The 12600-nt window shown below is 49.7% G+C and overlaps 1 protein-coding gene across 3 annotated transcripts in view; it reads left to right on the top strand.

Moving 5' to 3' along the window:
- The window catches only part of TLL2 (tolloid like 2), a 153765-nt gene that overhangs the window by 130194 nt on the left and 10971 nt on the right, over window positions 1-12600 (top strand). For all 3 annotated transcript variants that reach the window (XM_024253817.3, XM_054522710.2, XM_054522711.2), the window contains 5 exons: window positions 1072-1197; window positions 1927-2087; window positions 3374-3554; window positions 9072-9197; window positions 11367-11494. In XM_024253817.3, coding sequence (XP_024109585.3) covers window positions 1072-1197; window positions 1927-2087; window positions 3374-3554; window positions 9072-9197; window positions 11367-11494 — 722 coding nt within the window. The remainder of the gene's footprint in view (window positions 1-1071; window positions 1198-1926; window positions 2088-3373; window positions 3555-9071; window positions 9198-11366; window positions 11495-12600) is intronic.

Below are 12600 nucleotides of genomic sequence, written 5' to 3'. Positions count from 1 at the left end.
AAAGTGCTGTGATTACAGGCGTAAGCCACAGTGCCTGGCCAACAACTTTATGCTTACCGTGTTCCTACCTTCCCCGGTGCTGTGGACCAGAACTCTCCTTCCCACTTCTCCCCATATCCTTTCTTCTTCCTACGTTCAACTTTTTTGAAAAAGATGTCTCAACGTTTAGTTGTCCCTTCACTAGACTCCTCTCTAGGTCTGCTAGGCCACATCCCACATGCTCTCTTTCAGGGCTAGCATAGCTGGCAACAGGTAATCATATTTTTCCTTTTATTTCTAATATTTGTTTTGGTTTTTCTTTTTTTCAGTGGCACGTGGGTTAATGTGTCTGGGGAGCGTCTCTAATGACTTCCAGGTTCTCCCTCTGAACAGCACCGATGGCATGCTATATGCTGTTACTTAGTCGCCCCAAATGCATCACTAGGCACTTGGTGCTGAATCCCATCCAACGCCCCTGCTAACTCAGCCTCATTATGGCCTCTTCCAGCAGGTTTTCCTGGGAGCACTGGCTAACCTAAGAGCCCGTGTTTTCTGTAACCTTGAATATCTCCCTGTGCATACCTCTCTTAAGAGTATTTCTAAAACTCCTAAATAACAGATTCTGTCTCTAAGAGAATACTAACACATCTTCATCTAGCAACATGTTCTTTGTCTTCACCCTTTATTTAATATCTCTGAGAAGTTGCATATTTATGGGGGCAGGGGAAGTCCTCAATTCCATGGCTTTAAAATGGATGAAGTCTTTGGTATGGAATGTTGTGAGATTTTTTGAAGTCTCAAATAGCCGATGACCGAACACCTTAAAGAATTCACTTCTCCAGGCCTGGCCTTCTCTTGGCAGAGCCCACCCCAACTAACAAGGTGTTCCTGCTCGTGTTGTCAGTGTCCTGCCTTCACAGTAGCTGCTGCCTGGTTTTCAGAGGTGGACATGGCACTCTTTGGGAGGCAGTCACCAGGAGTGGCTCCTGTTTCTTAGAGGACACTTGCTGGTGACACTGGGATGTGGAAGAGTTGGGAACAGCCAGGAGGCTTCATGACAATGTAACCGGGGTCTCCTTCCTTCCCCACCAGAGGTGGATGAATGTTCCTGGCCAGATCATGGCGGGTGCGAGCATCGCTGCATGAACACGCTGGGCAGCTACAAGTGTGCCTGTGACCCTGGCTACGAGCTGGCCGCCGATAAGAAGATGTGTGAAGGTTGGTGTGGGACCTGCCAAGCTGGAATGAGAGGGAATATGGGACAAGTCTTCGGGGAAGTGGGGCAGAGATAGGGCAACCAGCTGGCTGTGTAGGAACGATGGGCAATGGGCAGACATGGTGGAAGACCCACCTACTTCCTAGAAGGAAAAACAGCCTGACAGCTGTCACAAATGTCAGAAAACTGCCCAAATTACATAGAATCTGCCCTAGAGACTGTAATCAAAGCCATGGTTTATTTTCTTCTATGATTGTGTGAAATTGACATGATTATTAAAGTAGGAAACAAAAGCAAAGAAAAACCGTGAGCACTCCAGTGACTCAACCGATAGCACTTTTCATCCATCCTATTTCTACCTGGCTTGTGTTCCGTCTTCCTTGTCCACGTGCATGAATCTGCTTGTTCATGCAAGCTTGGTATGGTGAGTAGCTTGCTGCAAACATTTCTAATTCTCCTTTGGCCCAAGCCATAGGGAGCCCCCAGCTCTGCCACTGGGTGAAAGGAAAGCACAAATGCATTCATTGTTTTTAAAAGCAGTAAAGATTTATCCCCAATTTTGTTCCTTCAAATATTCAGTTGAAACCATTAGTTTTGAACAACGGACACTGAATTGTCTAACATTTTAAAATTATTATTACAGAACAGCAGGGCTCTATTGCTCCTGGTGGGAAATCATAGTCACCTGGAGCCAAAGCCAAATGAATCCTGTTTCTGTTTCCCCCGTGCAGTGGCCTGTGGCGGTTTCATTACCAAGCTGAATGGAACCATCACCAGCCCTGGGTGGCCGAAGGAGTATCCCACAAACAAAAACTGTGTCTGGCAGGTGGTGGCCCCCGCTCAGTATCGGATCTCCCTTCAGTTTGAAGTGTTTGAACTGGAAGGCAATGACGTATGTCTCCATGCTCTAATTGATTGGGGACTGTATTGAGGGGTGACTCAGAGCTGGAAACCAGTGAGGGGCTGGGAGGGGAGGGAGATGGCTTGTGTTGGAACTGAAGCTTTGGACAGTCTTAGGACGTGCGCTAGCAGAATCTGGGGGAATGTTTTCTCCAGCAGTTTCAGCCGCACGCCCTCTGCAGATAGAGCACCTCTGGCCCTCTTGTCGCTGATACATCCAAGGAGAATCGGGACAAGAGTGGAAGAGGCAGATATTGGGGATGGGAGGTGTCAGGACTGGGCTGTGAATCTGGGGAGCTGGTGTGCAGCTGAGTTGAATAAAGGGGGTGAGGATCAGCTAGGGACAAGGACACTACAGACAGCCTGTTTCCTCTTTCGGGCAGTGATCATGAATGATCAAGTCAGCTGAGGTCCAGGTAGCACCCTACAGCTGGAGTGCTAGTCAGGCATGCCTACGTCTGCACCTTAGGCTGGAGGGACACCCTGGGGCACACAAGCCATTCCTGAGACTCCCCTCCCCACCCCAGCTGAGCTGGGGGTCTCACCTTGAGAACAGTACTGGTGTAGCTCTCACCTGATCAGGCCTTCGGGGTACTGGAAGGAGACCTCAATGCTGATGACCCCAATGCATGGAGACCATGGTGCCCATGAGGGTGTCACCCCAAAGTGAATATTGTGCAGAAAAAAATAATCCTTGAAAGCAATTGATAAGACCCCTTAGCAGTGAAGTTCTTTTTGAGAAAAATCATTGCTACAGCAGGGAACATGAATTCTAGTCCTAGCTCCAGCACTGCCGAGCTATGTGACTTCAGACAAATGTCTTTCCCCCTCTGAGCTTGTTTCCCTGCCTGAAAATGGAGTCAGATTCTGTTGGTGGTTTGCAGATTTTTCCTCCTCCTCTCCCTCTTGCTTTTCCCTCCTCCTCTTCTTATTTTTCTTCTCCTTCTAGCAGTGGGGCCCTTTCTTCAAGTAAAATTTCATGCGGAAGCCTAATATATAGAATAAATTAAAGCAAGTCTACAATTATGGGGATGCAGGTTTGGGAGCCCTGTGCTCTTGTGCCGGGGGATGGCACCCCCACAGAGCCTCAGTGGGAGAGCCAGGGGTCCTCCTATGCCCTCTGGAACTCATTCAAATAACTGGTGTAGCAAGAGTCAAGGGACCCTCCCCCACACACACACGTAGGGTGAGGCGCTCAGGAAGCAGGTGCAGCAGTGTGCTGGGGGTCTGGGGTGGGGACAGGGACTCTGGGCAGCTCCCCATCATGCTCCCTTGCAGGTCTGTAAATACGACTTTGTAGAGGTGCGCAGCGGCCTGTCCCCCGACGCCAAGCTGCATGGCAAGTTCTGCGGTTCTGAGACGCCCGAAGTCATCACCTCGCAGAGCAACAACATGCATGTGGAGTTCAAGTCCGACAACACCATCTCCAAGCGCGGCTTCAGGGCCCACTTCTTCTCAGGTATGCGAGTTCAGAGGTGAGGCTGATGCAGTGCGAGTGAGGTGGCTTTGCAGACTCCAGGCTCTGGGGTCCCTGGCCCCCTCCTCTCTCTCTCTCTGCTTGCTCCTGCATCCCTCCAGGTATGGCTGCCTTGGAGGGGCCGTGCTGGATCCAGGGCTTTTATATATCTGTTGGTGGCTGTGTTAGTTTCCTAGGGCTGCCATAACAAATTACCACAAACTGGTTGGTTTAACACAACGGAATCTTATTCTTACAGTTCTGGGGGCCAGAATGCCAAAATCCAGGTGTTCGCAGGGCCATGCTGCCTCGGAAAGTTCTAGGGCAGAATCCCTCTCTGCCTCTTCCTAGCCTGTGGTGGCTCCCAGCAGTCCTCGGCATTCCTTGCCTTGTAGCTACGTCATCCTGATGTCCGTCTCCATCTCCACATGCCCTTCCTTCTTCTCTGGGTCTCTGTGTCCGCTCCTTTTCCTAGAATGACTCCAGTCATTGGATTGAGGGTTGATCCTAAATCCAAGATGATTTCATCTCAAGATTCTTAACTAATAGTTCTGCAGAGACCCTATTTCCAAGTAAGATCACATTCTAAGTTTCCACATTGTATTAGTCTGTTTTCACAACATACCTGAGACTGAGTAATTGATAAAGAAAAAGAGGTTTAGGCTGGGTGTGGTGGCTCATGCCTGTAATCCCAGCACTTTGGGAGACCGAGGTGGGCAGATCACGAGGTCAGGAGTTCTAGACCAGCCTGGCCAACATGGTGAAACCCTGTCTCTACTAAAAATACAAAAAAAAAAAAAAAAAAAAAAAATTAGCCGGGTATGGTGGTGTGTGCCTGTAATCCCAGCTACTCGTGAGGCTGAAGCAGGATAATCGCTTGAACACAGGAGGTGGAGGTTGCAGTGAGCCAAGATGGCACCACGGCACTCCAGCCTGGGTGACAGAGCAAGACTTCATCTTGGGGCAAAAAAAAAGAAAAAAGAAAAAGAGGTTTAATGGACTCACAGTTTCACATGGCTGGGGAGGCCTCACAATCATGGCAGAAGGCAAAGGCACGTCTTACATGGCTGCAGACAATAGAGAATGAGAGCCAAGTGAAGGGGGAAACCCCTTATAAAATCATCAGATCTCGTGAGACTTATTCACCACCACAAGAACAGTATGGGGGAAACCGCCTCCATGATTCAATTCTCTCCCACCGGGTTCCTCCCACAACACGTGGGAATTATGGGAGCTACAATTCAAGATGAGATTTGGGTAGGGACACAGCCAAACCATATCACACATGAACAAGAATTTTGGGAAGATACTACTAAACCCACTACAGCAGCCCATTGGACCTTACTTCTCAAACTGAAGGCCATGAACCCTCAGGGCCAGTACAGCAGCTGTAGAAAAAGCCCATTCTCCTTAGCGTGGCATCTGGTGCTGGACACTGCCTTGGCCCACCTGTTCTGCCAGCCACATTCCCTCTGCAGGTGCCCTGTGCTCTGATCACGAATAATCCCCCCACTGTTCCCCCACGCCATCACCTTCTACTCCTAAACCCCCATCCCATTCTGTCTTCATACCCTCTGCCTGTGGCGTTCCCTCTCCCTGGAATATCCTTCTTCCCTCCCTACTTAGGAAACTCCTACTTCAACCTGAAGACTCACAATGCCACTTTCTGTAACATTCTCTGGCTTCATCTTATTCCTCTATCTTAGTCCATTTTGTGCTGCTATCACGGAGTACCACAGACTAGGTGATTTATAGTGAACAGAAATGTATTTGGCTAATGAATCTGGAGGCTGGGAAGTCCAAAATCAAGGGGGAACATCTGGCAAATGCCTTCTTGCTGTGTCATAACAAGGTGAAAGGTACCACATGGGTGACAAAGAGCGGCAAGGGGGTCAAACTCATCCTTTATCAGGATGCCACTCCTGCAGTAATGAGCTCTCATGACCTAATCACATTTAAAGTCCTCATCTCTCAACACTGTTGCATTGGGGATTAAGTTTATAACACATGAACTTTGGGGGACCCATTCAAACCATAGCACCCTCTTAGCACATTGATTGTTCTCTCACCAGTGTTCCCATAGCACTATCTCCTTCCCTTCCATTAGGGCTCTTGTCACCAGGGCCAGCTCCATGGGCCTGTGGCCTGTGCAATAGCACAGAGCCTGTTCTCGGAAGGGCCCACAATAGTTTAAGGTTCTGTTGTCATCATCTTGAAATTCATGGCCGAGTGTGGTGGCTCATGCCTATAATTCCAGCACTTTGGGAGGCCGAGGCGGATGGATCACGAGGTCAAGAGATTGAGACCATCCTGCCCAACATGGTGAAACCCCGTCTCTACTAAAAATGCAAAAAATAAGCTGGGTGCACTGGCGCACGTGTAGTCCCAGCTACTCGGCAGGCTGAGGCAGGAGAATCGCTTGAGCCAGGGAGGCAGAGGTTGGGTGACAGAGCAAGATTCCGTCTCAAAAAAAAAAAAAAGAAATTCATAATAGTGTTTGAACAAAGTTCAGATCTTGCACTGAGCCTTACAAATTGTGTGGCAGGTCCTGCATGTCACATCATATTAGAGGGTGAACTGTTTGCAAGCAGGAACTGTACTTTGGTTATCTTTATAGTCTTAATGCTTGGCATAGAAATGACCCAATTATTTGTTGATTTTATAGATACCCAGAGTTCCATCTCCATAGGGTTTTTTTTTGGCAGTCTCTCATTGAGCAAGTCATGTTTTTTGTTCTGAGTGTCTGCTGTGGGCACAGTACACTACTAGGCTCAGAGCTTTTGCCAGGGAAGTGACCCCAACCCTGGACAAGCTTACATGCCAGCTAGGGAGCCAGGAATACACACCCTGCTAAGTCCCAGCCTGGAGCACTGTGGGGTGGGCTGGTGCAACAAGGGCTAATGTTTGAAGAAGAGAAGCCCATGGTTGCCTGGAGCAGTGGGTGAAGACTTTTTGCAGGATTTGGGGTGGTCTAAGCCAGGTTTTAAAGGATGGAAGACATGGAGGTGGAGATAGGATGATTAGAGAGAAAGTAATCAGGGTCCCCAGTAGGGGAGGCAGTGTGAGCACAGGTTAAGGTCTCAACAGAGCACATAGACAGAGATGAGATGGGCCTGCATGGAGCCCTGACCCATGCTGGGAAGCCAAGGGCATGAGATGGGCCAAGCTGGAGAAGGCCAGGTCACGAGGGACCTTAAACGCTGGGCTGAAGAGTAGGGACCCAATGAAACAGGAAGGGGGACTGTTTGCAGGTTCCTGAGCAGGGGAAGCCTAAACTTGTCATCTGACCAAGCCACGCCAGGCAGTGTAGAGCTGGGAGGGCCAGGAGGCTGGAGGACCAGGGCAGCAGGCGGGGGGCAGGAGCCACCTCAGAGGAGGATGTAGCAGAGCCTCACAGGCAGGGCAGCTCCACATTTGCAATAGGAAACCAGAGCACAGGGGAGAGGGTCAGAGCAGAGGTGAGGACCTGTGAGTCATCTGCAGAAGGACTTGGAGGAAGGAAGGGAGAGAGGTGGGTCAGTGCTGGGTGTTGGGCGGCTTCATCTCTTCTGCATCCTTTTTTTTTTTTTTTTTTGGAGACAGAGTGTCGCTCTTGTTGCCCAGGCTGGAGTGCAATGGCGCAGTCTCTGCTCACCGCAACCTCCGCCTCCTGGCTTCAAACCATTCTCCTGCCTCAGCCTCCTGAGTAGCTGGGATTACAGGCATGTGCCACCACGCCCAGCTAACTTTGTATTTTTAGTAGAGACGGGGTTTCTTTATGTCAGTCAGGCTGGTCTCGAACTCCGGACCTCAGGTGATCCACCTGCCTCGGCCTCCCAAAGTGCTGGGATGACAGATGTGAGCCACCACGCCTGGCCTCTCTTCTGCATTCTTTTTTTTTTTTTTTTTTTTTTTTTTTGAGATAGAGTCTTGCTGTGTCGCCCAGGCTGGAGTGCAGTGGTGCAATCTCCGCTCACTGCAAGCTCCGCCTCCTGGGTTCACGCCATTCTCCTGCCTCAGCCTCCCGAGTAGCTGGGACTACAGGTGCCCGCCACCACACCTGGCTAATTATTATTATTATTATTATTATTATTTTGTAGTTTTAGTAGAGACAGGGTTTCACCGTGTTAGCCAGGATGGTCTCAATCTCCTGATCTCATGATCCGCCTGCCTCAGCCTCCCAAAGCAAAGGGTCTTACAAGGGCTCTTAGTTGTGCTGATAACATAAGCAGGTGAAATACAGTGTTCAAGGAGACATTAACCATGGTGAACAAGAGGATATAGAGAGGGGAGGAAGACAGGGCTGACCCCTAAAGTCATTCTGGTGATGGCAGGGAAGCAGGGGAGGGAGGCTGATCTTTGGTAAATGCAGGAACAAGTTGGCTTCGGATAGGGCTGCATACAAGGACCACAGGTTTAACAAGGGCCAGCACTTGAGTTCTCACATAATAATTATACAGCTAACACTGTGGGCTGGATGCTGCTCTAATTAATTTACCCCTCCCAACAACCTGTGAAATGAGGATACCATTACTGTCTCCATTTTACAAGCGAGGCAACTGAGGCACAGAGGGCAGGAACTGCCCATGGCCACAAGAGCTAGAAGTGGTGCAGTAGGGCTGGCCCTCTGCTGTGCATCCCCAACACTCAGCTGCTCCACGTGCAGAGGGCGGGGTGGAGTCGCAGCACTTGAGCCCAGGCCACAGAGGATGCTTGCTCACTGAGTGACCTTGACCACATTAGCCATTCTCAGTGTCGGTTTCCGTACTTGTTTTTGTTTTGTTTTGTTTTTTGAGATGGAGTTTTGCTCTCGTTGCCCAGACTGGAGTGCACTGGCGCGATCTCCGCTCACCGCAACCTCTGCCTCCTGGGTTCAAGCAATTCTCCTGCCTCAGCCTCCCAAGTAGCTGGGATTACAGGCATGCGCCACCACGCCCGGCTAATTTTTGTATTTTTAGTAGAGACAGGGTTTCTCCATGTTGGCCAGGCTGGTCTCGAACTCCCGACCTCAGGTGATCCACCCGCCTCAGCCTCCCAAAGTGCTGGGATTACAGGCATGAGCCACCATGCCTGGCCAGTTTCCTTACTTGTAAAGACTGGCGGATAGACGGCTCCCTCCTAAGGTTGGATGAGAATTAACTTAGATAATGCATAGAGTGCTTGGGGCTGTGCCTGTTCCCTAATAAATACTCAGTAAGTGGGAATTACTGTTATTATTGTTACTATTGTGATTAATACTAGCCTGTCCTTTAGGGAACTCCTTGTTTTGAGCAGGGAGCGGGGCAGAGAACATACATAAAGTACTTGGAGAATTCAACACATACCAGGGCCAAGTGCTTGGAAATTAAACAAGTACATATCCAAGAAACCTGAGGTGAAGATGCTTCCCACTTCACTCCTCCAGTGAGGGAACAATCAGAGGGGGAAGGGGAGCAATCAGAGAGGCTTCCCAGAGGAGGCCACTTTTAAGTAGGATTCTGAGCCCTGAGGGACATTTGCAAGTTGGCGGTTCCTCTTAGAAGAGTTCATTGATCTCCCCAGATAAGGACGAGTGTGCCAAGGACAACGGCGGGTGTCAGCATGAGTGCGTCAACACCTTCGGGAGCTACCTGTGCAGGTGCAGAAATGGCTACCGGCTCCACGAGAATGGGCATGACTGCAAAGAGGGTGAGGCTGGACCTCCAGTTGTTGGGGGGGCAGGCTGCCCTTCGCTGCACCCCATGCCTCTGTGTGCATGTGCATGAGTAAGGGGGTGCGGCGAGGAGCTTTTCTACCTTCTGAGCTGAGGCCCAGCAACTGCTGTCCTTGCGGGAGAGTTTTCCCCAGGGCATCTCGCTCCTTCAGGAGACACCTGGGGGCCTCAGGTGCTCTAGGCTGTTATTTTTGTAAGTGATTAAGCCTGCAGGCTCTGGAATCCAACTACGTAGGTCTAAATCCTGGCTCTGCCATTCCCTAGCTCTGTGACCTTGGGCAAGCTATTTAACCTCTCTGAGCCTCAGTTTTTTCTTTGGTTAAAAGGGTCTAAACCTACCTCCTTCTTAAAGTTTTTGTGAGGATTAAAAGAATGCCTAGAAAGTATTTCAGACTCTCTGACACATATTATGTCCTCAAATGTCAATAAAGATCAGCCATTTATATCTTTGTCATATATTAATTACCATATGCAGGTCCCATTGGAAAATAGGATTTGGGGAAAGCTTTGCTCCTTTCTCCATTCACTGTGGGGAATTCTTCAGGGTCAGGTGGCTTTTACTGTCCAGTTATTCTGGAAAAAGCCTTCTTTCTGTTCTTACCCTGCCCAGTGAAGGGAGTTTGAACATTTATGACAAATACACAGGCTTCCAGGCCTTGGCTCCAGCCACAGAACCCTGCAAAGGAAGTCAAGGGTGGAGGAAGATGTGGAAGACACACGCCCTGATCTCTGGAATAAACAGTCTGGAGTTAGGAGATTTGGCTGTGTACCCCAGAGTCTGGTCAGGATCTGCCTAGAATGTTAAAGGAGGCGCTGACACATCTTCAGGAGGTGGTGGCCACCCTCCAAGCCCAGCCCTAGGGCATGGTCACAGGTGGCGGATGGGCTGGGTGGGAGGCTGCTGGAAGAACCGAGCTGGGAAGGAACAGTCAAGCCGCTGTGAGATGGGCCCGGGCCAGGACCAGGCTTGCCTCCTGCAGTGTGGGAGAGGACAGGAGTGACGTCAACTCTCCCAGGGTCCCACCCCTGAATAGTGGCTGCGTTCGTGTGGGTTGACCCCAAGGGCAGGGGGTGTCAGAGCAAATGTCTCAGGAGCCGAGCAAATGTCCCAGGAGCCAAGCAAATGTCCCAGGAGCCGAGCCACTGCCCCTTTGAGCACCTGTTCTCTGCGTGGCTGCAGAGCAGATGTAGCACTGAGCAGAGGCAAATCACTTTGGAACCTCCTCAAAGCTGCTTCCTCCCCTTCCTCCCCCCCGGCTCTTCTCACCTGCCTCTCCAGCTTCTTCAGCGTGGAGCCTCCCTGTTTGTGATACAGTCCACCGTGCTTTCTAAGCAGTGGTAGCACTGGCCTCAAAGCCAGGCAGGGCAAGTTTGAGTCCCAGCTCTGCCCCCTATCAGCAAGGCACTGACCCTCTCCAAACCTATTTTCTTATTTGGGAAGTGAGAAGGACTAAAGGAGAGGATGCATGGAAAATGCTGACCACAGTGCCCAACACAGAAGAAGAGAAATGCCAGCTATTGGCCAAGATATCAAGCATTGAACAAGTTGTGGGACCACTCTTGGCAAATCACTGTAACCAGGACAAACTTGGTAGACTCCAAATAAAGCCGCTTTGAAAAACTAAAAGAAGCTTATGGATGGATGATGAAGGAGACCTCTGTTAGCCAAGATGCACTGAGCACTTACCATGGGCTGGCATGCCCTAAGCCTTTCCCATGCATTATCTCATTCGATCACATATCACCCTGACTAGAGTGGCACCCTTTTACAAATAAGGACACCGAAGCTTACATAAGAGCCCCAAGTCCAAAAGATTGTAGGTGGCAGAACCAGGACATGGGCTGAGGCCCACCTGACCCCACTGCCAGTGCTTTTAACATATTTGCAAGGATAATGGCAATGTGGATAGGAATAGAAAGATAGCCTGGCCCCCAAGCCATGGCCAGGAAGGCAGAAAAGCCAGTGCAAGTAAACCAGCACATCCCTGAGCCAGGAGACACCTGATTCAGGATACCCCACCCCCACATTCGATAAAGACCCTGAGACAATTAGGAGAGAGGGGAGGAGACCCCCCTAGAATCCCTCTTGTGCTGCCCACAGTGAATGACTTCTCTCTCTGTATGTGTCCCCCTGCCACCCCCAGCTGGCTGTGCACACAAGATCAGCAGTGCAGAGGGGACCCTGGCGAGCCCCAACTGGCCTGACAAATACCCCAGCCGGAGGGAGTGCACCTGGAACATCTCTTCGACTGCAGGCCACAGAGTGAAACTCGTGAGTCATTTTTGTAGTTTATTGAGAATGTGGACTTGAGTATCAGGCAGATGTGCGTTTGAGTGTCTGCTCTGCCGCTTCCCAGCTCTGTAACTTGGAGGTTACTCAACATTTCCAGGTCTCAGTTTCATTATCTGGAAAACATGGATACTAATGAAGCCCACTTCCTCGGGCTGTTGTGCAGATTAAAAGAGACAACGCACAAAAGCTGTATAGGTCACACCTGGGCATAGTGGGACCAGCAGGAAGCGGCATCCACCACCCACATCTGCAGTGCTGTTTGAGATTCACTTGTTTCCAGTTTTAATTTTTTACAAGACAATACAGTCTCACGATTGAAAACAAGATGAATCAGTACAGGAGGTTGGAAATAGAAATCAAAAGACCCCAGAGCCCCCATTTCCACTCTAGAAATGACCACTCTAAACACATTCTTATGGATCCTTCCAGAAATTTTCTGTGCACAATCATGACTGTCAGTGCACAGGGAAATATATGTGTTTTTGTTACTCAAATTCCTCTAATAAAATCCCATTTGTATTTTTTCTACAACTTACTTTTTTTTCCATTAGTAATAGGAGACTAAGTTCTTTATGCAAATTCCCTCTTGAATTAAAAATTTTCCCCAAGCCTTTATTTGAAGTCTTTTTCACGTATATGATGTGTGGTTTGCACAGTTATTTCAAAGGAGAGTTGAATCTCCTAGGAGTCTCATTTCTCAACCCCCAGGGACTCCCACACTTTGGAGAATAAAGAAACCCTTTTGCCAGCTGGAGAATGTATTGTACTTCAGGCAGACGGACATTTTTTAAATGGGTTTTTCTGACTGTAGAGGTAAGTAGGATTGACCCTATGAACTGTGGACGATAACTCAGGGAGAATGGAAGAGAACAGAGAGGGAGAAGTCCGTGATCAATAGACTATGGCGCAGGGACTTGCAGGATGTTTATTGGTGAGAGCCATGAGTGAGGAGCAGAAGAGGCGAATGGGCCCCCAGGGCGTCGAGGGGTGAAGACAGGGCCTCTGACCGCAGGGTGCTCCCAGCGGGTAGTTCACATGCTGGGCTGCCCGTGGGGAAACTGCTGCTCTGCTAAGAGCAGGTGTCC

This window comes from Pongo abelii, chromosome 8 (genome assembly GCF_028885655.2).
Source record: "Pongo abelii isolate AG06213 chromosome 8, NHGRI_mPonAbe1-v2.0_pri, whole genome shotgun sequence".
NCBI lineage: Eukaryota > Metazoa > Chordata > Mammalia > Primates > Hominidae > Pongo > Pongo abelii.
Note: the sequence above shows the minus strand (reverse complement) of the source record. Positions and strands in the feature narration are given on the sequence as shown.